The sequence below is a fragment of the Aphelocoma coerulescens genome, chromosome 1 (assembly GCF_041296385.1).
Source record: "Aphelocoma coerulescens isolate FSJ_1873_10779 chromosome 1, UR_Acoe_1.0, whole genome shotgun sequence".
Taxonomy (NCBI): domain Eukaryota; kingdom Metazoa; phylum Chordata; class Aves; order Passeriformes; family Corvidae; genus Aphelocoma; species Aphelocoma coerulescens.
The window spans coordinates 109,495,483-109,517,693 of record NC_091013.1 but is presented as its reverse complement, the minus strand read 5'-3'; the positions used below and the strand labels follow the sequence as shown (position 1 = coordinate 109,517,693).

Below are 22,211 nucleotides of genomic sequence, written 5' to 3'. Positions count from 1 at the left end.
AGTATTACCTTGTGTAAGGAGTACCTTGTCTCATCTCCCTCAGACCCACTTTCTTATGGAAACTTTACTGAAAGGCAGGGGGTGTGAGTATAAGTCAGGATAGGTTTAGCAGGTACTGTTCCAGGTGAATTGGTGCTAACACAGTGTGTATATCCTCGATATTGGAGAGCCAATTTAGGAAAATAATGTAGGAAAAATATGCTACCTTAAATAAAGGACTTCACAATTCAACAATAAATTTGATTTCTCAGATTTGTAGGATTCTGACATGTATTAGGCAGTGTATCAAAACAGGTGGGTTGGCAGCATAATTTCTTGCATTTCATACAAAAGCAGTGCTTGATTTGGGGCCCTCTCTGTATATTGCCCATAATACAAAGAGTATTGTTCTGATTCAATTGCCTGACATGCTGAGCACCGTGAGATGGAAAAGACACTGCAAATTTAGGGTCTAAGGTTTCCCTTTTAACATAATATATCTACAAAAAAGAAAAAAGATACATTTATCCTGTTGATCATTTTGTAAATAGAAAAGGGACACAAGGTTTTGAAGGCAAATCTAATTTGCCTGCAAATCTCCTTAGATCAAGGCAGTGAGTTTGATGTGAAAAATAATCACAGTTAAGAAACCAAATCATTCCGAAGTCAACTCAGGACACAAAGTAGTGCTGGGGAAACACCCCATCCTGGAGCACTCACACTAGGAGATCAAAGGACTCCCAGGTGGTGACAGATTGGAGTGGTTCCCATCTGCTTCCTTGGGAAGGAAAGAATCCCGTGCAGGCTCCAAAGCCCCATCACAACCGTCTTGTGACTATTGTTTGTCTCCAGCCTACACATAACCACTTGCTACACTGGCCCATAATATCGTGTCCCTCATGCTAGAACTATGTCTCAGTTTTATGGACAGGTATAAAAGCAAACCCAAATTAAAATTCAACAGTATGAACAGATGTTCCTCTAACTATCCTGATGTTTCACCACTTTGGATCAGCCAGAAGACTGGTTAAACTTTGTTTTTAAGCAGAATATTATAGTAATTCTCTCAGGTTGTAGATTACTTCAACCACTATATTCTGTAGGGCAGAAAACTATTTTCTGAGCTATAAGCCAGTGTATTTTAACAATATATGCATATGCAAACACACATATACATACACACCCTCTTTGCAGTGTGAAATCTCGTCAGTCAGTCTACATGAGACAAATACTTCCATGAGAGTATTGTTTATTTTGTACAGCTTTTTTTGTTCTGTCAGTAGTCTGAATTTCTCTTCCATGGTTTCAGGTTTAGCAGTTACTCCAGATGTTCACTTGATGTAAATCAGCCATGATTTCTATTCCTTGGTGGCTACTTCCATCTACTAAGGAACTGTCTCCCATAGCACCTTTAAAAGTTGTCTTTAAATCCTAATTATGTGGTTGCTGTTCATTATTTCTGGCTTGACTGTCTTGAAGGGAAAAATACCCTTATATTAATACTACAACTGCTTTGTAGCCAGCTTTTTCATGGTCACAGGGTGACAGAGTAGAAGTGGCCAGTGCACACATTTGGATGACCAGCTCATTTCCAAGCTAGACAATCTGATTACTGAAAGCAACTGCCCCATGTCACAGGCATAGGGAGGACTGCACAGGGCTCTTCCTTTTATGAAACACATTAATGACCTATAAATTATCTTTAGATGTTGATAACTTGTGAGGTGTTTTGCTGGGTGAGCAGAAGATTACCAAAGCGGACAGAATGGCTCCCATGTAAAGCTTGTAAAGAACGGAGGTTATCTTCTTAGCAGCAATCTTTAAACAGAACTAATTATGTCATTACAGAAAACTATTATGGCACCAGCTTTCACTTGTCTGAACCATCCATTATCACTGGAGTCATTACCTCTCCCACAGAAACCCTGGGTGCTGCATACTGAGTTTAACAGGGAAACTGGAACTTGACCTACTCTCACCCACACAATCTACCTGACATTTCATCTAAATGTTGGTTTCTCAACCAATACAAGGCTCAACACCTTTTTCAAAAGTGAACTACATAGAAAACAAGAAGCTGCTCCAACGGAACAGGAGAATATTGATAGAACAGTTCTTTCCCAAAGAACTTCTGAAATGAGTATTTTCAAGCTGTTACAGATTGTACCACAAAGCCATTGTTAACTTTGTACAAACACACAGGCATTCACACTGAACTATGATGAAAACTTTCATTGAGTTCCCAGGGAATTATTTTTCTGAGTGACTCTTGTCACAGAATCCTGAAATACCACTGCATTTTACTTTAAGTACAAACCAGCTTTTAATCCTTATGATCTGGAAAACACCAGGGCTCTGCACTAAGATAGTATTAGCAATCAGGAGCAACGATTTACGCAAAGCAGTTGCCCTATTTGAGTTTGTATTAGTGCAGCTTGAATACTGATTTTTATTGTTCTTTCTAAATGCATGGGGAAGATATACTAAACATCTGCACAAAAGATGAAAAATGGGCAATCAGATCTACTGTGCTGTGTAAATACAGCGAAGATATTCAGCTAATTACCATTACTAATACTGAGCATTGGTATTGGCAGATGGTTAAGCTCTTAGAAACAGTTTCCGTGGATTTCCTATCCTGATTTACCTGTTCCTTCTGAGCAGTTCCCTTGGGGCAAGGAAAGAGAAGAAAAAAACAAACAAAAAAACCCCCAACAACAAACAAACAAACAGAAACCCAAAAGCACCCCAAAACAAACAAACAAACAAACAAACAAAAAACCACAAAAAAAAACACCAAAAAAAACCACAAAAAGAAAACTAAAAAATAAAAAGCAACCCCCAACTAAAGAGGATCTTAAGTCCTCTGTCTGTGTACAAATATTGCCATGACTAAATTACCCCTGATGACTGTGTTTTCATGTTTGGCTAATAGAAAACTATTGCTTGAAAAGTTCTAGCAGTTCTCCCAAACTACTATTATCTAAAAAAGAGAAAACCCTATTGTAAAACAAATTATAACATATATATATTTAGTAATTTTATCTTACTTATGAGGTGTTTCACTGTATTTGGATTAAATGCCTCATGACTAAATCTGCGTGGTTTGAAATAGTCACAGATAGTGTATGGCACATTTATTACACATTCTCTGTGTTATATTTTTACCGAATCATATTTTGCTACATACAATTTCCTATACAAAAACTCCTTCATCTAGGCTAGAGACTCGCTGTTGTTATACAACCCTTGCACCGTTTGTGACATAAAACCTTCACTATTTTTCCGTAAAAGCACATCCACCAGTTCAGTTTATGAACTCAGTAACCCACTAAATAAAAACATGTCTGTGTACACTTACCAGAGAAAAACAGAAAAGATTCATGTTGGTATTGAGATCCACTCCAGCACCCTAAAATTCTGCTCCACAATCTCCCGCCGCACAATGCAGTTCCTTCTTGCCCTCCCAGCTGTTTGTACATTTCTCCCTGGAGATTACTGCAAGATAAAATCCCTGCAATAATCCACTGGATTCAGAGCCCATTACCAAGTGAGACAGGCTTCCCCAGGCCAGTAAAAACTGTTCTCTGAATTAAAAAAGCAATGTTTGCTAGCAAAACAAAAGCACAGTCTGAATGATTTCCATGAACTCAGAAAATGCTCTCTTGCAGGCTGTTGTTTCCATTAAAGTTTATCATCTAAGACAAATAAAACTCTTTCTGTCTGAGTCTACTGGCACATACAAATCTTCTCTTCTTACTGAGATTATCAAAAGACAGAAATTATCTTGAAATGCTGGTTTCCTATACACATGAATTAATATACGAAATTCAGTAATTATTATTGACTACATTTTGAATGGAAGCTTCTTACTTATAGACCTTGGGAAAAAAAACTCCTGAGCCACAAACAAATAATTAAAAATATCCATAACCAACCAAACAACCAAAAACCAAGCAAAAACCTCAAACTGTACACCTGTACTCTAAAGAATAGTTATCAAACTGCTGCCTAACACACTGATTGCTTGATGATGAAGATTAGGATTAAACCAATTTTGCCATTCGAAAACATGGCAAATTTGGAAAATTAAAAAATTGGGAGTGGTCAAAGCTGATCCATGGGTTATAGTGAGAGTTGTTACAATGTATACTGATAAGCAAACAAAGGAGAAGCGATTGTAGCGAAAAACAGTATTCTATGTCACTAGCTGATATAAATCAGGAAAATCCATCACCTGTAGTGGAGTAGAACTGTCTAAAAAAGAATTAAAGCTGAAAGTACTGTCAGTCTCATTTTTTTTTCAGATTATGAAATACCTGAAATTAGACTGTGTTTGGAATAATATTGCCTACCAACCCACAATTAATTTCCCATAAATTAATTTCCTACAGCTTTTATGTGAATGCTACGAAATATGATTTCATGAACAAGCAGCAATTTGTACAGAAGAGAGAAGCTGAAATTCACCACAAATGGAGAGGCAGTGTCGTTTTGTGACAATGATCTTGATTTCCTTTCCTTTGGCCCACAGCTTCATATTTGTAAACGAGAGGCATCTCGTCCATCACTCCTACTTCTGGCTGTTTCAGTTTATTCTAGTAATTTTGCAGTCTGAATCTGCATCCCAGCAAATTTGAAATGTCTGTATCTTGGCAGGATAAATGCATTTTAACATAAGTTGGATTCTACCATGAGCAAAACCCAAACAAGTCTCACACAAGCAAGAACAGATAAGATTCAGGATTTTAAAAGGAAAAATCCTTAACGTACACTTTTCCAGTTTGCTGTGAAGTATGTAAAAGTCTTCTTAAAGGTTTTTCCCAGGCCTCCTTTTCAGTTATAATTTCAGGTTGGTTTCACATATTAGTAAAGTAGGGTTGGCCGTGAAGAGCTTTATGACAAAAGTTATCATTTAGAAGCAAATTAATTAGAGACTTCTCATTTACTCCTCCTATAAACTTAAGGAACAGTAACAGATTTTTTCAATTACCACCTAGTGACACAAAAATAGACATTTGAGAGACCAAGCTTGCCACAGATGTGCTTGCATTTGCTTTATGGCTCACTTGCTAGTTTCCTTATGAGGAAGCAAGTTCTCATCCTTTCTGTGCCTCAGGTTCTCCAGCTGGAAAAACTAAACTAAGAGCACAAACCTCATGTGCAGAGCACGATGAAAGTAATGACCAAAAGCACCCTTTCCCAGCTAGAGAATTACTTTATTCTTTTTTTATGCCTGTTTACAGTAATAGCTATCTGGAAAACTCCAGAAAGACTGAAGAGGTAAAATGACAATAAGTTAACTCAGGGGAATGTCTCTTTCATTCAGACTGATTTAATTTCTTGATTTTGGATTGTAGCTTTTGAGGTGATTTGGCTATTTACTCTAAAACCTTTAGGAAGAAATTTCTTAATTTTATGCCACAGATCCTCCAGGTAAGAGTAACTAAAAGGGCAGACCTTACACTAAGCTATTAAGATTTCATTTTGCTTATATTTGTAGACATGCAGAAAAGAGAATTAATTTAAGAATAAACATTAAAATAGAAAAAGCAGCCTGAATCTAAAGTTACAGATACACATATATGGCAAGCAACTGTGTAGGAAGGCAAAAATGCACATGTTGTTACATGGGTTTTTTTGGGTACTGTCAGTGTTAAAACTCTTCTTATGAAAAAGTAACACTTTAGATGTTTATTATTCACTGATACAGCCTTCTGTAAGGGTCAAGTTTGTTGATAGGCCTAAACTAAAAATGACATTAGACTACTAGATAAATCACAAGCTGTAAGGAAATACCTACTAGAATAATTAAAATAGGAAGCATCAGCTTATTATCAGGATGAATAATATAAATAAAATACTCAGCAAGAGTTCATAATGCCATTTGATATCACAGCTGTCTGTGGAAAGAATTTGAGCTTTGAAAATAATTAAAAACCAGTAACTAAATAGATCAGATTTGAAGGTAACATCAGTGTTGTGACCTCTATGTATATTTTATCTGGTATAAATAGAGCACTTTGCTGCAGCAGTAGCATAACAGAACAGCAAACCCACATTATAATGAAGGGACAGGAAAAAGTTTTTTATCAAACACTTGAACCTTCACTTCCCAGCTTTAATCTTGCATTACTTTTAGCATTTGATTCTCTTTCTTCACTGCTGTATGATTTCTACATGTTTGGGCTTTACACCCTCAAAAAAAAAAAAAATGTTGCACAAATTGAGACTGTCATATATTGAGTTTTCTATTCCTGCACAATGAGTAAACTTCATAGCTGAGATCTCAAGGCATCCTTGGCCTTTTCAGGAGACTGGATTTCAGCTGTGCATTCATAGTAAGTGGCAATCCATAATCTAACGTGGCATACAAGCAGTAAAGGTCGAGCCGTGGTGCAGGTACTCACAATTGAGCCCTAGCTCCAGGCTCCCCTTCTAATGACAGCCACTCTACTGGTGCAGCTTCATCTGCCACAGGGAGAACTCATCAGCAGGGCTGTGTAGTTCACAGATTTCTTTGTTTCATGGACCAAGATAAAATACTGTATGAGTAGTTGTTAACTTGGATACCTTTCAGTAAATCGGGAAATAATATTTAATCCTATTTTCTTCCTCCTCTGTTTTTTCTCTCTTACAGCATATCAATCCTTAATTAAAATGTACATCTCTTCTGATCATCATTTATTTGTCCTCTGAAAGTTTTCATACGGGTTTAAAACTAAAAGCAGCAATGCTACTTCCTGATATAATCTGAGTGTTAAACATGTTGCTACTCCTATGCTGAGTGGTCACATTTTTCTATTCACTCCACATAAAAGGCTGAATTATTAATTTATCATCATTTCAAGGTAAACATAGTGCATTGCTACTATCTTGGTGCAAGTGGGGGATTTAGAAATTAACTCAGAGGCTTCCTCTTGCTGTCCCATTTATTTGGAAAGAACTTTCAGCACTTACTTTCAGCCAGTGCCTACTCCATACCCCACATATTCCCTAACACGTGAGGGCAATCTTATAGGTGCACACTGGATAAAACCCCTGCCTCCTTTCACCTCCTCCTGTTCACTTCCAACAGGCAGGTGACAAAGCAGTTCTGTGCAGAGCTGTGTGACCCACAACCCATGGCCAAGTGCTCGATGAGAAGCCCCTTTTTGAACCTGGGAGACTGCTCCTATAAGACAAGTTTAACATTTTCTGTCATGCACATCCTCTGAAGACACTCCAAATGGTGGAAAGCTCCATTTCAGACCACAAACACAATAGTGTCTCTGAGACAGAGCTACTAACATTCGATATGCCTGAATCAGATGTTCCAATCAGTGGCCCTAAATTACACCTACTTAATAGTTTGGAAAGGACCCATGAAGTACCAACTAAAAAATCAGATTCCTTAAACGGTATTGATTTTTTTTTTTTCTTTTAGAATCTCCTTCAATTTAGAGGGAGCGTCTCAATTTCCTTCTTTTACATTCAGCAGCTAATTAAAAATTGGTAAGGAAAAAGCTTCACAGTCCTCCTCACCCCTGCCAAATTGCAATAGTCTGTTCCTCCTCTGAAAAGACAGTCTTACAGATGCAGGGATCAATTCAATACAGCAGTTTTTACACCTTTGCAACAAGGATTTTCAACAGTTTAGCTCAGTTAGAGATTATTTTAAGCTTACTCAACATAAAATGCTAAAACATTTTAGCCCAGAAAATCAAGCAAATAAAGACAAGAAGAGCCAATATTCCCTAACTCAAAATCAAATAGGCAAGTAAAATGCTTTCACAGTTTCCAGGATCCAAGGGAAGCTCTGTGCCTATTAAAGTCACTGGCAAAATTCCCGTCAAATTCGCTACAATCAGAATTTCACGCACCTTCTCCTGCTAACTGATCACATTTAATCACAGCATCATAAAAGCCCATGGTGTTTTCCATATGATTCATTGTAACATTCAGATATTCCTTGAGGCTAACATTCTTTTTAGGGTAAATAACCACATTGTTGATTCTCTTGCTCCAGAAGATTTAATTTTGTTTTTCAGAGCATTTATATTTTAATCAAAGGAAAAACTGCATCTCTGTTTTAGAGAGGAAATGTAAAATTCCTTAATAAGAGGGTCAAATCCTCTGCTTTATAATTTACAGAAACTCAATGAATCAGGCCCACACATTCTTTATTGCTATCTAGCACTATACTGCAATTTAGAGTGAAAACTGCTAACTTCTATCATCAGGTCAATTTATGTATTATCAGACAAAACTGATGTCTACAGTGAATTATGGGCATGGGAGTCATTATCTTCCTGGAGCACCTTGAAAACGAGATGTCTAATCTCAGTAATGTAAGTTTCCTGGTTAAATAAATCCCTTGTGCTTAGTAATTCTGTGCATTTATAGAAAAGATGTCACCCCCCCCACATACCTCCTTAGACTTTAAAAAACATTTTAAATCCTCAAGGGGATTTGAATCCTCACTAAACAGAATTGATTTCTGTACTTACTACTTAGTATTCTTAATCACACACTTCATGCATTTTTGTTATGTAATGGATTGGGAAATTCAAAGAACTGGCCTGTTTTGCAAGCATTTAGTTTTCCATCACCCCACTTCCCTTTTACTTTGATGGCTTTTTTTTTTTTTTTTTTTTTTAGTATCAAGATGACAGCACCCTGCTGGAAACAGCTCCAAACAATCAGTGCTGCCCTCTAAGTTTGCAGCTACCCAGGCCTGGTGTGAGCAGTTAGAACAGAATTTGGAAAGGCTAGCAGAGGTTTTCCAATCCACTCTGCAAGAAAGATTACCTCTGCACTCTTGCCTATGAGGATTCAGGTTAAGGCCTGTAGTCATCTAGTTCTTCCTTGAGCATGTGATCCAAAGCTAAATGAAGCCAAAAGGAATCTATCTATCAATGTGAGCAGTTCTGGCAATTTAATTCAGAGTTCCTCTAAAATTTATATGTTAAGTTGGACACAGCCTGAGGATTCATCTTTGTCGGCGACAGGACAGTGGAACTGAGTTCACTCTCAGCAGATTTGCTGAGAACACCGAGCTGTGTGGAGCTGTGAACATGCTGGAGGGAAGAAATGCCATCCAGATGGGCCTTGATAGGCTCAAGAGGTGTTGAACTCCATGAGCTGTGAACCTCATGGAGTTCAACAAAGCCAAGTGCAAAATCCTACACCTGGATCAAGGTAATCCCAAGCACAAAGGCTGGGAGGAGAATGGATCCAGAGCAACACTGGGGAGAAGGATTTGGGAGTGCTGGTGGGTGAGAGGCTGGACATGCCCCGGCCGTGTGCTCTGGGAGCCCAGAAACCCCCGTGTGCTGGGCTGCATCCAAAGCCCCGTGGGCAGCAGGGCAGGGAGGGGATTCTGCCCCTCTGCCCCGCTCTGCTGAGACCCCACCTGCAGTGCTGCATCCAGCTCTGGGGTCCACAACATAAGAAGGATGTGGACCTGTTGGAGTGAATCCAGAGGAGGCCACAAAGATGATCAGAGGGATGGAGGAGCTCTGCTATGAGGAAAGGCTGAGAGAGTTGGGGTTGTTCTGCCTGAAGAAAAAGTTCTGGGGAGACTTTAGAGCACCTTCCAGTACCTGAAGGGAGCCTACAAGACAGGCAGAGAGTTTACAAGAGCATGTGGTGACAGGACAAGGGAGAATGCATTCAAGCTGACAGAGAGTAGGTTTAGATTAGGTGTTAGGAAGAAATTCTTCCCTGCGAGGGGGGTGAAGCCCTGGCACAGGTTGCCCAGAGAAGCTGTGGCTGCCCCATCCCTGGGAGTGTTCAAGGCCAGGTCAGATGGAGCTCTGAGCAACCTGGGATAGTGGAAGGTGTCTCTGCCCATGGCAGGGGGTTGGAATGAGATGATCTTTGAGGTCCCTTCCCACCCAAACCACTCTGTGATTCTATGATTCTAGGACAGTCTATCCTAACTTGCCCCCTCTTCCTGTGGCCATAGGCACCTATTCCTGTACCCAAGCACTGCCTTATCTCCGGGACATACCCACAGATGGCTGCTGACAGCACCACGCTCCGAGTGAAACAGGAGCCAGCTGGTTCTCACATCCCACCCTCCGCCCCAACACCTCCATGAGTAGCCTCTCAACAGAATGTACTATTTTGCCCATACCACCATATTTTCTGCTGTTTTCTGGGCTGGACCTGGTTCTTAGCCAGCCAGTTCAGATTTGCATCTGCCTTTATTTGTAAACGCAACACCAAATTAAAAATATTCTTCTGTCCTCAGGAATCTTCCCTGAAACTCTTTGACACTCTCATACAAATCAGGAGAAACTCACTGGCAGATAGTGAGGCTGCAGCAGCATCAAAAATAAAAAAAATAAAGCCTAACAATTACATTGGTGAGCTCCTGGCTTATGTTCTCATTTTCTTATCAGGTTTGTGTGAGACTCTCCTTTCTGGAAATTAAAATTAGGAATTCAGAAATTCCCCATTTAGTTTTCATTTACCTAACCTATGGAATCTTAGCTGATTTAGATATGTACCTGCTGCCTGCAGCCTGTTCTTTTATGCATCATTCCCAAAAAATTCTGCTGTACAAGCACCACATTTTGATTGCACTAATTCTAGCTTAGATTCAGGGGCTCTATAAAACCATTTTTCTGATAAAACAACAACTCTTTTATACAGCCTGAGAAGACCAGCAATCCATACCAGTTAAAGACAGTACAACAGTGCAACAGTTGCTATTTGTCAAATAAAGCTCTTCTCTAACACTCTGCAACATAGATTTCAATCTCTACTTTGTAAAAGCCAATGAGATTCTAATATTCTAGACCCCTTCCAAAATGTGAGTACCAATGCACCCAGGAAGTACAAAATTTGCTTGAAAGAGAACAGTCTAAACACTTAAAGGCTGAAAATATAGTTGTGAGCTGGAATAGACCATATAGAATAGTTCATGCTTCAGCAAGAAATAGATGCTGCCCACAGAGCACTTCTTCCCACCTTGCTGTTTTACACAGCTTAACAGCTCCACACTGTTTGGATGGAACATTTCTATTCTTTGAAGTTGCTCTGGATAGATCCTGAGCTGGTGGATACTAGCAAAGCTTCGTATTTCTCATCTGGGCTGTGCCAGCTGATCCAGTGTCCCCAAGCAGTCACACCCGGGTAGGCAATCCTTAGGACAGTGTTATTTTTTAGAGGCAAGGAGACATCAGCTGACACGGCGGCAATTTGAGCTGTTTACATCCATCCCTGTGCATGTGACTGCAGAGCCTCCAGCTTGGAGTGTCCTCGTTTTTGACTATCCACGACCCTGCTACGCTGTCTTACTGCCTCTCCATGTGTTATAGCACTTTCCATCACTCCTACAAACATACTATGCCATGTGAGAGACAAACTGTATTTGCCTTTTATGGCCCCTTTGAAAAAATGGCAGTTCTCATGCCCGATGGCAACTCGTGCCTTTATGTACCTCCAAAATATGACCCGTCTGTACCAGCTATTACTGGCTTTTATTAAGGTAATCAAATATGCAGAAGAGGCCAATGTCAAGGGGAAGAAGTTCGTATACTACTGTCAGGACATGTTGTAAGAACAACACATGGTTGGCGTGTTCTAAAACATTTAGGGAAAACAAAATTTAAATTTGATTATCACATCCCATCAGTAAAAAATTGCCTCGGCTACACACTGTCTGCACCAGTCACATTAAACCAGGCTTATACAGTGGGAACAGTAGATGCCATCTGCAGCCCTAGAATAATCTTGGCAGCACACCAGCACATATTCATTTCTGTGGAGAACAGCCTTGCTTGCTGTAGCTGAGTCCTCATGGTACCTCAGATGGCCAAATTGTCTGAGAGCTAAGTAACTGGATATTATCACTCATTTAAATCATCCTAGTTTACCAAGATGCTTGGAGTTGGCAGTTCCAGAAACTTTATAAAGGTTGAGCAGGGTAACATTTCTTGCCCCCATGCCCTGATTTAGCAGAACATGATTACCTCAGGCAACTGACCAAAAGCCTGTGATGGATAACTTGAAAACTGGAACATACATGGAAAAAAAAAAAAAAGTAGACAAAAAAGCCCCAAAACAATACAACCAAAAACCTGCTGCTGAGGAAATTTCAGTGGTTTTCTACTTTAAGTAGAACAGTCTTTCAACAGGACAATTAACATCATCCTAATAAATCACAGACAGATTGAGAGGGGAGACAAGAGAAAACGCAAGGCAATATTTCTGTGTTTGAATAGGAATTTCTACCTGGATAGGCTAACTTCTTTTAATTTATGAGAGCAAGGAACAATCAGGACAGTTCTTGAGGAAGACTGGCATCCAGCAATCTGCAAAAAGGGTGTGGACAACAGGCACAGTTACAGTTCAAAGGCTTGTACATCAAAGAGTGACCCATTCCCCTGTGACTCTCCCTGCTCTTATTTCACTCAAAGTCTTCAAAGTGGGATTCAGTGGAATAGATGACTGTTTTTTATCCTGGATAACCATGGAACAGCCAAGATTTACTCTAACTCTATTGAATCCACGTGTAGTTCAAAACCCTGTTACCCTAATAACACTGAAAGGAAAACACTGCTGTATGCAGAAAGAAATGCTCATGAATAAACTCCAAATATCCATCAGGAATCACACACAGATCAGTTTAGTGCTACAAACTTCTCGAAGCAGTTTTACCCAGGAGAGTATGTAGGTGGGACTTCAGAGGTGGCACTGCTGGCCATCCCTTCCCACCTTCACCACAAGCACTCCCATGGTACCAGTGGTATCAGATCTAACACTTCACAATCTTTAGCACAGTTACCCTTTCAGCATCCCCATGGCAGGGAATGTAGCACTACACCAATGTTAACACACAGTTGAGCTTATTGCCTGTATCACTAAAAACCAAAATCATATACACGCCACCTAGCAGTCACTGATGAGGGGATGTCTGAAGCCAAAATGCTGATTTTCAAATCTGTAGTTTCAGTTGCTTCCTCACTCTTAAGATGCTTAAAGATACTTTGAAATGTGAAGTCTGTCTGTGAAAAAACTCAGATACTGTAGATTTCTTCACAATACTTAGCAGCTAGACAGCTACCCTACATTTAAGCTAAATTAGGATCTATAATTTATGCATTCATGTTCCTATGATACCTCTGCATTGCTTTCTTCAGAGAAACCTCACCCAAGGAAGCTTTGTAGAGAATAAGGGTAGAGGAGTGGACAAGACTTGCCCATCCTGCTGCAACGCACCAGTCACATCTTTTCTCCCTAGGGTTCAAATTTTCTTCTTGTTTCTGTTCTCCTCTTCTGTGTGACAACCACCAGGTGACTTTCTCCTTCTCCAGAACCTTGAATCAGCTGTTCTGCTTTATGCAGATTAATTAGACACCACTGGAGCTGAGGAGAGGTGTGTATATATGTGCAAGTATTCATGCATGACTCTTTGGCCTGGTTGCCAGAGCAGTCACTTGACAGAGGATACAATAAGGTTCCCCAGTCAGAGCTCCAATAAACATTAAATATTGACTTCACTGGAATAGAAATGAAAATTGTAGCATCAAGTAAAATAAAATGTTTTGGACGACTGGCTCTGTGTGCTCAGGTAAGAAGTCTGCAGAAAACAGAAATTTGAACCACTCACCAGAGTTGAAGATTCGTGTACTGAGCATCCAGCAAACATACTTGGTCATCTTTGGAATAAAACTGAAAAGAGTCTAAGTCTGCAGTTAGTTTGTAAACTGTGCAGTATATGTAATACAATTGCCAATCTCTTATTTTCTTTATTCATTCTAATGTGTGAGGATTCTCATCTAGTTCTAATTCCCTTGAGGAACAAAGGCTGGCATGCATCTTACTCTGTCATCTCCCTCTCCTCACTGCTTCCTTCCTTCGTCCAGTCTCTGGGAACTTCCAGGAGAGAAACAGTGAAGGTGAGGAAGGAGCCATTTCAAAAAGACAGTGGCAAAGCCAAATGCAATGAGCTGATTTTTAGTAGCTTGCTGCTGTGTGTAGCATTAACCACAGGGAACTCAGTCTATTTTGTCAACAGTGCCTTGCTGGAAAAATCCAGTTGGATTGAGTGGATACAGGGAATCTTACTAGAGAGAAAATGATGGCAGTATGTGAAAATTGAATAGCAGAGGATAAATGTGTGTGCACATATCCTAGCCCAGAACTGGAAACTTTTACTGCTCCTGCAAGTGTTGTCAGCCATGGCCAGTTTTGCTGGGTGTCAGCTTACACTTCCTTAAAGACAGCATATTATTTATCTCACAGACACCAAGCAAGGCATAATATATTATTAAGGGATTAGGTAGTCAAAAAGAAAAAACACAATGTGAGGGCTGGAATTATATTTCTGAATATGACTAGTAACAATTTCAGTCACTGCTGGAGATGGGATACTCATCTGTTCTTGACCAAAATCTCAGTACAGTGTGTCTGCTTGTGTGGTCTTAAGTACTCCAGAGATGCTTTCCCATTTTCAAATGGTATCCTAGATCTCCATGTTACCTCTAGATTTTGTACTAATTGTAGTAGCAGAAGATAAAATAAAGCCCAGCCTACAAAAAGCAACTGGGAGCAGAGATTAATAGAACAAAACCTAGCAGATGAGCAAGAGATCTGTAGCAAGAATTTTCAGTGGAAACCGAAACAAAAATACCATTGTAACAGATTCAATGCAGATGTCTGAGCCGTCCAGGCTTTCATGTAGAAATACTACTGAATTTGATAGAAACACGTAATGGAAAAATTTTTAATCAACTTTCCACTTCCAGGATTAATTGCATACTCTTTTGGCAGATAAATCTTTGTGCATATATATACACACATATTTATAGAGAGAGAGAGAGAAAAAAAGACTGGATTCCATAAACTGGTTTGCGACAACATCTAGAAAACCTGCATGTACAGACCTGCTTTTCTCTTTCTTTTCTCTTTTTAAAATGTTTTTGAAATTAAAATACATGCTATATTAATGGGTTTCTACTAACAGAATGGAGAACTACTCTGCAATGGCATCTTTACAGAAAAACCACTTTCCACTTGAGCATTACAACTTTGGATTTGTAGAAACCCAAAAATCATTGAAAAACTACTGTAGTCATAAAATTCTGCTAAATCCAAGTGCACAGATTAAACAGAAGTGTCTAGAAAAATTGCCAAAGCATCCAAGTGAAAACAAACATGAGGGGGATATAATTACAAGGGATAACAAGACTTTGGTTGTAATCTCTTGCATGTATTGGTATTATCAGCTGAATCTTTGGATAGGTCTGATCCAAAGGCTGCTAAATGTTAATGAGGGTATTCCTTCTGATTTTAATAGGTTCTGAACTAAATCCCAAACCATTTCAGTTGTGTGATGTGAAGCACAGTGTAAGAACATAAACCTTGCATGGCATTAAGTATCAAAACCAGTGTCTCATTATTCTTTATTTTTAATGTAGCAAAAATAGCCTTTGTAGAAATAAAGACTCCAGATAACAAATTTTTCAGCAGTGCATTTCTTGAGTCCATGCACTTAAACTTTGGCTTAGCTGTACTATGATCAATATTTCCAGGTGAAGCAATTAATTTCCTCTGTTTGGCAGGTGAACAAAACTCTTGCAATGCAACTTTGACTTTCATTTTAGTTGCAGTCTGTTATTGCTAATGAAAAAAAGACTTCCTAGCTTTTCTAATGTATCAGCTGGATAAATTGTTAACACTTAAGAACTCCCCAGGCAGTAATGAATGACACAGTTTTCTGTGTTATCCCTGATAAAGTTTAGGATATGGAAAACAGCTTAATCCTCTTTCTATACTCTCCCATCTGTGCTTTAGAGCTACCACAGTAAATTACTACATACTGAAGCACTGCTTCAGATGCAATTTCATATTTTCAAAGCTGAGATAATTTTACTCCACAGTGTATTTTTTAATCTTTGCAAAAAAAAAGTAAAATGTTTAAGGAAGCCAGGTCAGATAAAACTGTTGAATTTAAGAGATGGATGGTAGTTTTCAGTGAAGTAAACCTTTTATAAAGGTTACTTGGAATACAGAGTTAAGCCAAACAATTCACTTTGTTTACAGAAAATCTGCAATGTGAAGTGTTAAGATTTAACTCGATTGTAATCCGTTGTTAATTATAAGACAGGAATAGTAGCTGACAAATATGGCTTGAGGCACTCCTTATTGTACCTTAAACATGCTCTTGCCTGTGTCTAATGTCTGTGATCCTGCTTTCATTTTGCAGAATGATTTTACTTGGTACAGTTTTGCCATTAACCTGCTCAGTCACAGTTGGGGCTCATTTCTTTCTCTGCGAGGAAAGCTTAAGTTTTGTGTTGGATTTCTCCACATTTTGTCAGATGTGCCTTTTGCTGCTGTCTAATAATTAAGGATAAAGGGACTGATTTAGTATCTATTGGAGTAAATTGACTGACTCAGTTCAGAGGCTGAGCATAAGCAGCTGCTCCAAGAGTAGAAGTGAATGCAGTGAGAGATATTTTATAAACTTTTCTATCTTGCATTTTTCTGTATCCACATAAAACCCCACATTCAGGAAAACTGCAAAAATCTGTTAGTCCAGTGTCTTGCTCAGGTCACCATATGGTTGTAGAACAGCTGGTTCATGTTAAACCTTCACAAAATTGAGATTATACTTGCAGGAAGCAGCAGATACTTTGAAGAATCTGCAGCCACAGTTCAGCATCTAAAGCAGCCAGCCACAAATCATCAAAACGCTCTGACAGAGAAAGATTTCCTCTGTAACCCCTTGTTACTTTGAATTTCAAAACAAAATCTTACTACCTATCCTGTGTCCTGGGACTAACCTGAAGAATAGAGGCCATCCCATCTGGTGACCTAAACCCTGCTAAGCAAACATCTGTCACCTTACAACCGGATTATGGCAATCCAGAACTTTCTCTAAAACCTGTCAATTGCTTCTAAGACTAAAAGTTGTCAAACCCGAGTTTAATCTCCTAATTCAGGGTGGAGAAAAGGGTCCATGGATTTTCTGTGGGGTCAGGAAATCCTGCTCTGCAGAGAGCCTCCTGCTGACATTGAAACAGAGCCGCTTCCCCCTGCATATTCTCGGAAGAAACTCCTCCTGTTTGTTTTATTTTCTTTAGGCCTTTGCAAAGTGCTGGCTGCTGAGATTGCAAAGGAACAGGGTCTCATCTCCATCACCCGACCCACACACATCTGCTCCTCCAGTGTGGTGTGGGTGGGTGGTGAGCAAAGAGCACCTGACTGGGCAAACCTGGATTTGTGCTTGCCAGTGGAAGAAATGACACATGGGGTTGAAAGCAGCTTGGTAATGATGAAAAACTACCCATTGTGGCTAAATTGAAGTTGCATATTGTTGAAATAATAGTGAAGTGGCACAGCTGTGCTACTGTTAAGATGAAGTTTCAGAAAGCTCTTGAGAAATTAGAAATACCTGAATATAAGGCATTCATGTGGTCTTAACTTTGCCCCTTTGGGTACCTGGTGATGTTATCAATAAAGACAGTAATCCAAGGGATCATGTAGGAGAAGCAGGGACAGGGTCTAAACCCTGCCTCCGAAACGGAAGGAAAGCTCACTTCAAAGCTGGTGCCTCAAGAGGCAAGAAAATGGGTTCTTGAGCCAGACAAGGTCAGGGAATAGAGGACCTGCCTCCCCCCTGCTTCTCTCCACACCTCGCTCCCAACACTTTCCTTGGGAACCCCAACAGCAGCCTCTGGGGTCTGCCTCCCACACAGCCCTGATCCTCAAGGACAGCATCAGCCCCCTCCCTCCCCCGGGGGGCTCTGGGGAACAGCAGGTGGAACAGAAAAAGGAACAGGACCTGGATAATCTTCTGCAGTTTCACCTGAACATCGGTTCACAAAATTAAACAACAGATGCTTCTCAAGGGCATGACACGTAGAGGCCTCCTTGAAGTAGGGGAACAGCTAAAGCCTTCCAGCTAAGGCTGACAGATTTTCTGATAACAGAAAATGAAGCAATCTAAAAATATGCTCTTCCAGCTACCCCTACAATCAGTTACAGGTAGATCATAGCATATTTCATAAATGTCAAAGCAAGCTGTCCTGACATCATTAGTCCTTTATTTTAGACACTGATAGAAGGAGATAAGCTAATTATTTATGACTATTCAAAGGAAAAACAAAGCAGAGAAGCAGATTGATATGAACTCTTCATAACCTGATCCAAAGATAATTCATAGCTTCCAGTAGTTTTTTGGGGTTGTTTTTTTAAACTTTTTGTGGCTATGATACTTCTTGACTATGTGTTGTTCATTGTACTGCTGTATGCAGTAATGATTTAGAGATATACAAACAGAAAGCAAGCAGGCTAAAAATTAGCTAGTCTTTATAGTTTGCTGATAGAAAAACAGAAATACCATACTTGGTATAGCAGACATTAAGTTTAGGTCTTGGGTGGAAATATAGAGCAAGGCATATGGCTTTCTTAATGGAACAGTAAAATGAGTTTGCCTTTTAGTGAATTTGGGTATGAGCTTGAAAATAATTTTAAACAAGGTAACGGAGATATTTTGGAACTGAGCATTCATATAAACTGCTAATGAAGTAATGCTGGAGCTTCTGAAGCGTGTGAAGTTACTGCTTGAATAACACTGTGATTCTGCAAACATCACAATATAGGAGAGATATAAATGAAACACTCAGCATCTCCAAAATAAGAAGTATTCACAGTATGTTGCAGAGCAAACGGATGGAACACTGGTAAACTGCATGATTTAGGCATAAAAGCAGCAGAGGTTTCAGTTACAGGAGGATATATATATTTGTCAAGTCTTGGGAAGACATTGAAATCCTGCCCAGATTGCAGAGGTCTTCTTAATTATAAAGAACATTAGTAATAAACAGTGTTTAACTTGTATGTCGCTATGTCAACCACCAAGGGTACCATATTTCCTAATTTTATAACATTCATGGAACTGTTTAGAAGGCAGAGCTGTATTCAGTAGCCATCAGAGAGAGTCACTTGGTCTGCCATTATCTGACAATTGACACCTCTTCACTGGAGCTTGGGATACAGACAACCAGAACCTGACTGTGAAACCAGGATCTGTGTCATGAAAAGCTGAGAGGACGTCTAACAATTAAGTAAAAAGACAAGTAAGAGGGTTGTGGTAAACCTATGAAGAGAATTTGTGCTTTTTTTAAAGGAATATTGTGCTTCCTCTCAAAATGCTTTCAAGGAAATACTTATTTCTTAATCAGCTTAGTCATAAGTTATTATTAAGAGTCTTTTTTTTCCTCCTTCTGACAATATAAAAAAAGGCAATTATATGACACAGATGTCACTTGTTCTTATGAGTGTGTCTAACTGTGCCAAAACAGTATTACCCATAAAAAACTGTAAGCAGCATTTTAAAATATTGGTGTAACCAGCCAGGGACAAATTACATTCATTCTCACAAAGAACAGGAGCAACAAGAAGGAAGGGGAGGGCAGGGGTGCTGGAGGAAGAAGGAACAAAAGAGAACATGAGAGAGAGCTCCATTCATTCCCTGCCTTGAGTTTCCTTGCAGACACAAGGCCCAGTCTGGTTTTGCAGCTTTGTAGAAATGTCAGGTGTTGAGAGCAGCATCCATCATTTCAGCAAGGGGGACAGGGCTCTGACCCTACTCCCTGGCACGCCGGCCTGCAGAGCTGGCTGTGCATGGACACTGTCTGTGCACTCTGTTAAGGACACTCTGCCAGGGGCTACCCGGGGCCTTTCAGGAGAACTGTGGAATGTCTCTGATTCCCTCTGCTCCTTGGAGGTGGGGTAGCCAGCACAGACAGTCCCAAGAACCCCTGAACACCTTGCTGTCATTACTGCTGGGCTCTCCACACAGTGTGAGTAGCCAGCTATACACCGGGTTAAATAATTGCCGTTAATCAGTGGCAGCCTTAATTAAACTTTTGCCAAGCAAATTTAGTTAATCGTTCAAAACACATTTGTGAGATTCTGCAAAATGAACAGCTTACCCTCCACCTTTGTGAAATTATGGTTAATCATTCACTAATGTCTGCATCATCCTATTTAAACCTTCCCCCTGTGGTTTTAGACTTCTTTCTGCTTGCTAATCCACCACAGGGGAGTAATATGTAAACATGCAAATACATTATTGTAGGCTTTTCCTATTTGTGGTGCTGGGTTCTATCAAGCCATATTTATAGCCTCACCAAGAATGATTTATAATTCATTCGTCTCACATTCAATTGAATTAATTTAAAGGTATAATTCAATTTAACAAACATGCAGCTCGTTGTACTGAGCAGTGAGACACTGCAGCTGTTTCAGGCATGCTGCACTTCACCCCATCTTTCTGCTCTCAGCCAGCCTCCTGGCTCCTCCTAGTCTTATTTATCAAACCAAGTACCACATCAGAGCCACAATGGACCATAACAAGTCAACAACAGCTTTTGAACCTCCAAGTTGTGTAACTATTACCTGGCTGTCCCAAATTTCTTTAAATTCTCCTTCTCCATGAAGATTATGTCCTTTACCGTGCAGCTATTTTAAAATCCTCTTGATATGAACTACTGCGCTCTTGCTCCTAACTCTGCTAAGTCCATTATAGACAACCCTTTCCTGTGATTTATGCCTCATTATAAAAATCAAATTTCTTGGTTGTCAAAAGTAAATTGACTGCAGCAAGCTGAAGGCACTAGATCCCTAACATACAAAGCCATCACACCAGTCTAAGGGTGCAACTTCAAGTGTGATGGAAAGATATCCTATAAATACAGAGCTCTCGTAGAGAGGAAAGTGAAAAACCGATTATCAGGTTGAGTGAAGAAAGTGCAAACTGTCTCTCTCCTAACCTTAACCCCAGCCACCAGGATGGGCTGAGACTTGGCCCACACTCAAAAGCCATCACCCAGATGAAAAAACTGTCAGCAGAGAAAATGTTCTGCAGGTTATTGCTCCTTGTGCCAACCCTTTTGCAGCCCCACAGCTGGAGATTTAGGCATTGTGTCTCTCCTATAACTAAACCTTATCTTTACTGAACTTTAAACCCTAAGCCTAAAATGAGTTGTGCTCTCAGCAATAGCCTAGGTCCCCAATATATGTTTGAGATGAAAAAGTTATTACAAAAGAAATAATTACATGATACCATCTGAAAGATCTCTGTGAAAAACTAAGAAAATTATGTGCAACTATTGTAAGTTCTGAGATGGCATTTCCAGTTTTACATGTAAATCATTGATTTTTATGGCTAGTTATTTGCTGAATTAAAATTAGAAGCACAGTACATGTTCAACAGACCCTTCATTATATCTTTCTTCATTGATCTAATCAACCATTCCTCATCAGTGCTGAAATGCTACGTATAATCCAAACTTCCTTCCAACTATTGGCAATTCTAGCAAAAGAACAATTTTTAAATTGACTAAGATATACTGTAGGTGTCATACACTTAAAATAAAATATTCAGGTTTATGTTTTTCCTTTAAAAAACAGTGATGTTACCATGAATTTATTTTCTTGGCAATTTCTTCCATTAATGTTACTGACATTATTTGATTTCATAAAGATATGTAGTCTTTCTTACACACACATAAATATTACAGATTCTATCCCTCCAGCATATTCCTTAGATTTTCTGAATTTTCCTCAGTTATTTTGCAATTTTTTCCCATCTATTGTCAGCTTTAAACCACTATTTTCTTCTATTTATTTCGAGGTTATGCAAGTTGGCTGTTTGAGTGCACCAACACTGTCAGAGGCCCGTAGGCCACCCCATATATCCTGAGACATTCCATCAGCTCCTGCAGCTAATACCAAAGAAGGTATCACACAGCCACATGCATTTTGGACTGTCTTTGACTTCCACACACATGGCCAAGAACCTTTTGTCAGCAAGGTCACTTGTGAGGCTGGATCTGGACAGAGGTATGAACCCACACCCTGCAGCTCTGCAGTGTAACTTAGCTACGTCATTAATTAATTTTGATTTATATTTTTAAAAGTCTATCCTTCTGCTGCATGCATTAAATGGCAGTAGATGATGTAGAAATTTAGAAATATTTTTTTTTTGCTACTGTTTTCTGTATGTAGGAAATCTTAGCATATTTACACTATCTACATCGTTCTCCTTGTCCCCATAAATCCTCTTCTCTCTGTTCGTGCCTGTGCATGTAAAAACCCTTACTATAGTTTTACCTTCTTTCCTTTCTGCTATTCTTGGCCATTACCAGTCTACCTCAGAACTTGGGAAAAGGAACATATTCCAGTTACTGCTCTGTGCATCCCACACCAACAGAGCAGCCTACATT

General features: G+C 39.5%; 1 protein-coding gene across 6 annotated transcripts in view; it reads right to left on the bottom strand.

Annotated features, from left to right (window-relative positions):
- SAMSN1 (SAM domain, SH3 domain and nuclear localization signals 1) overlaps positions 1 to 22,211 on the bottom strand; it is a 132,913-nt gene that overhangs the window by 79,227 nt on the left and 31,475 nt on the right. For 2 of the 6 annotated variants that reach the window (XM_069024290.1, XM_069024350.1), the window contains exon 2: positions 3,341 to 3,477. The exons of 3 other annotated variants lie outside the window; for them this stretch is intronic. In XM_069024290.1, the coding sequence (XP_068880391.1) occupies positions 3,341 to 3,364 (24 nt within the window). In that variant the 5' untranslated portion in view covers positions 3,365 to 3,477. Of the gene's footprint in view, positions 1 to 3,340; positions 3,478 to 4,752; positions 4,791 to 22,211 lie in introns of those variants that run through there. One more of the 6 variants, XM_069024300.1, reaches the window with a different exon arrangement.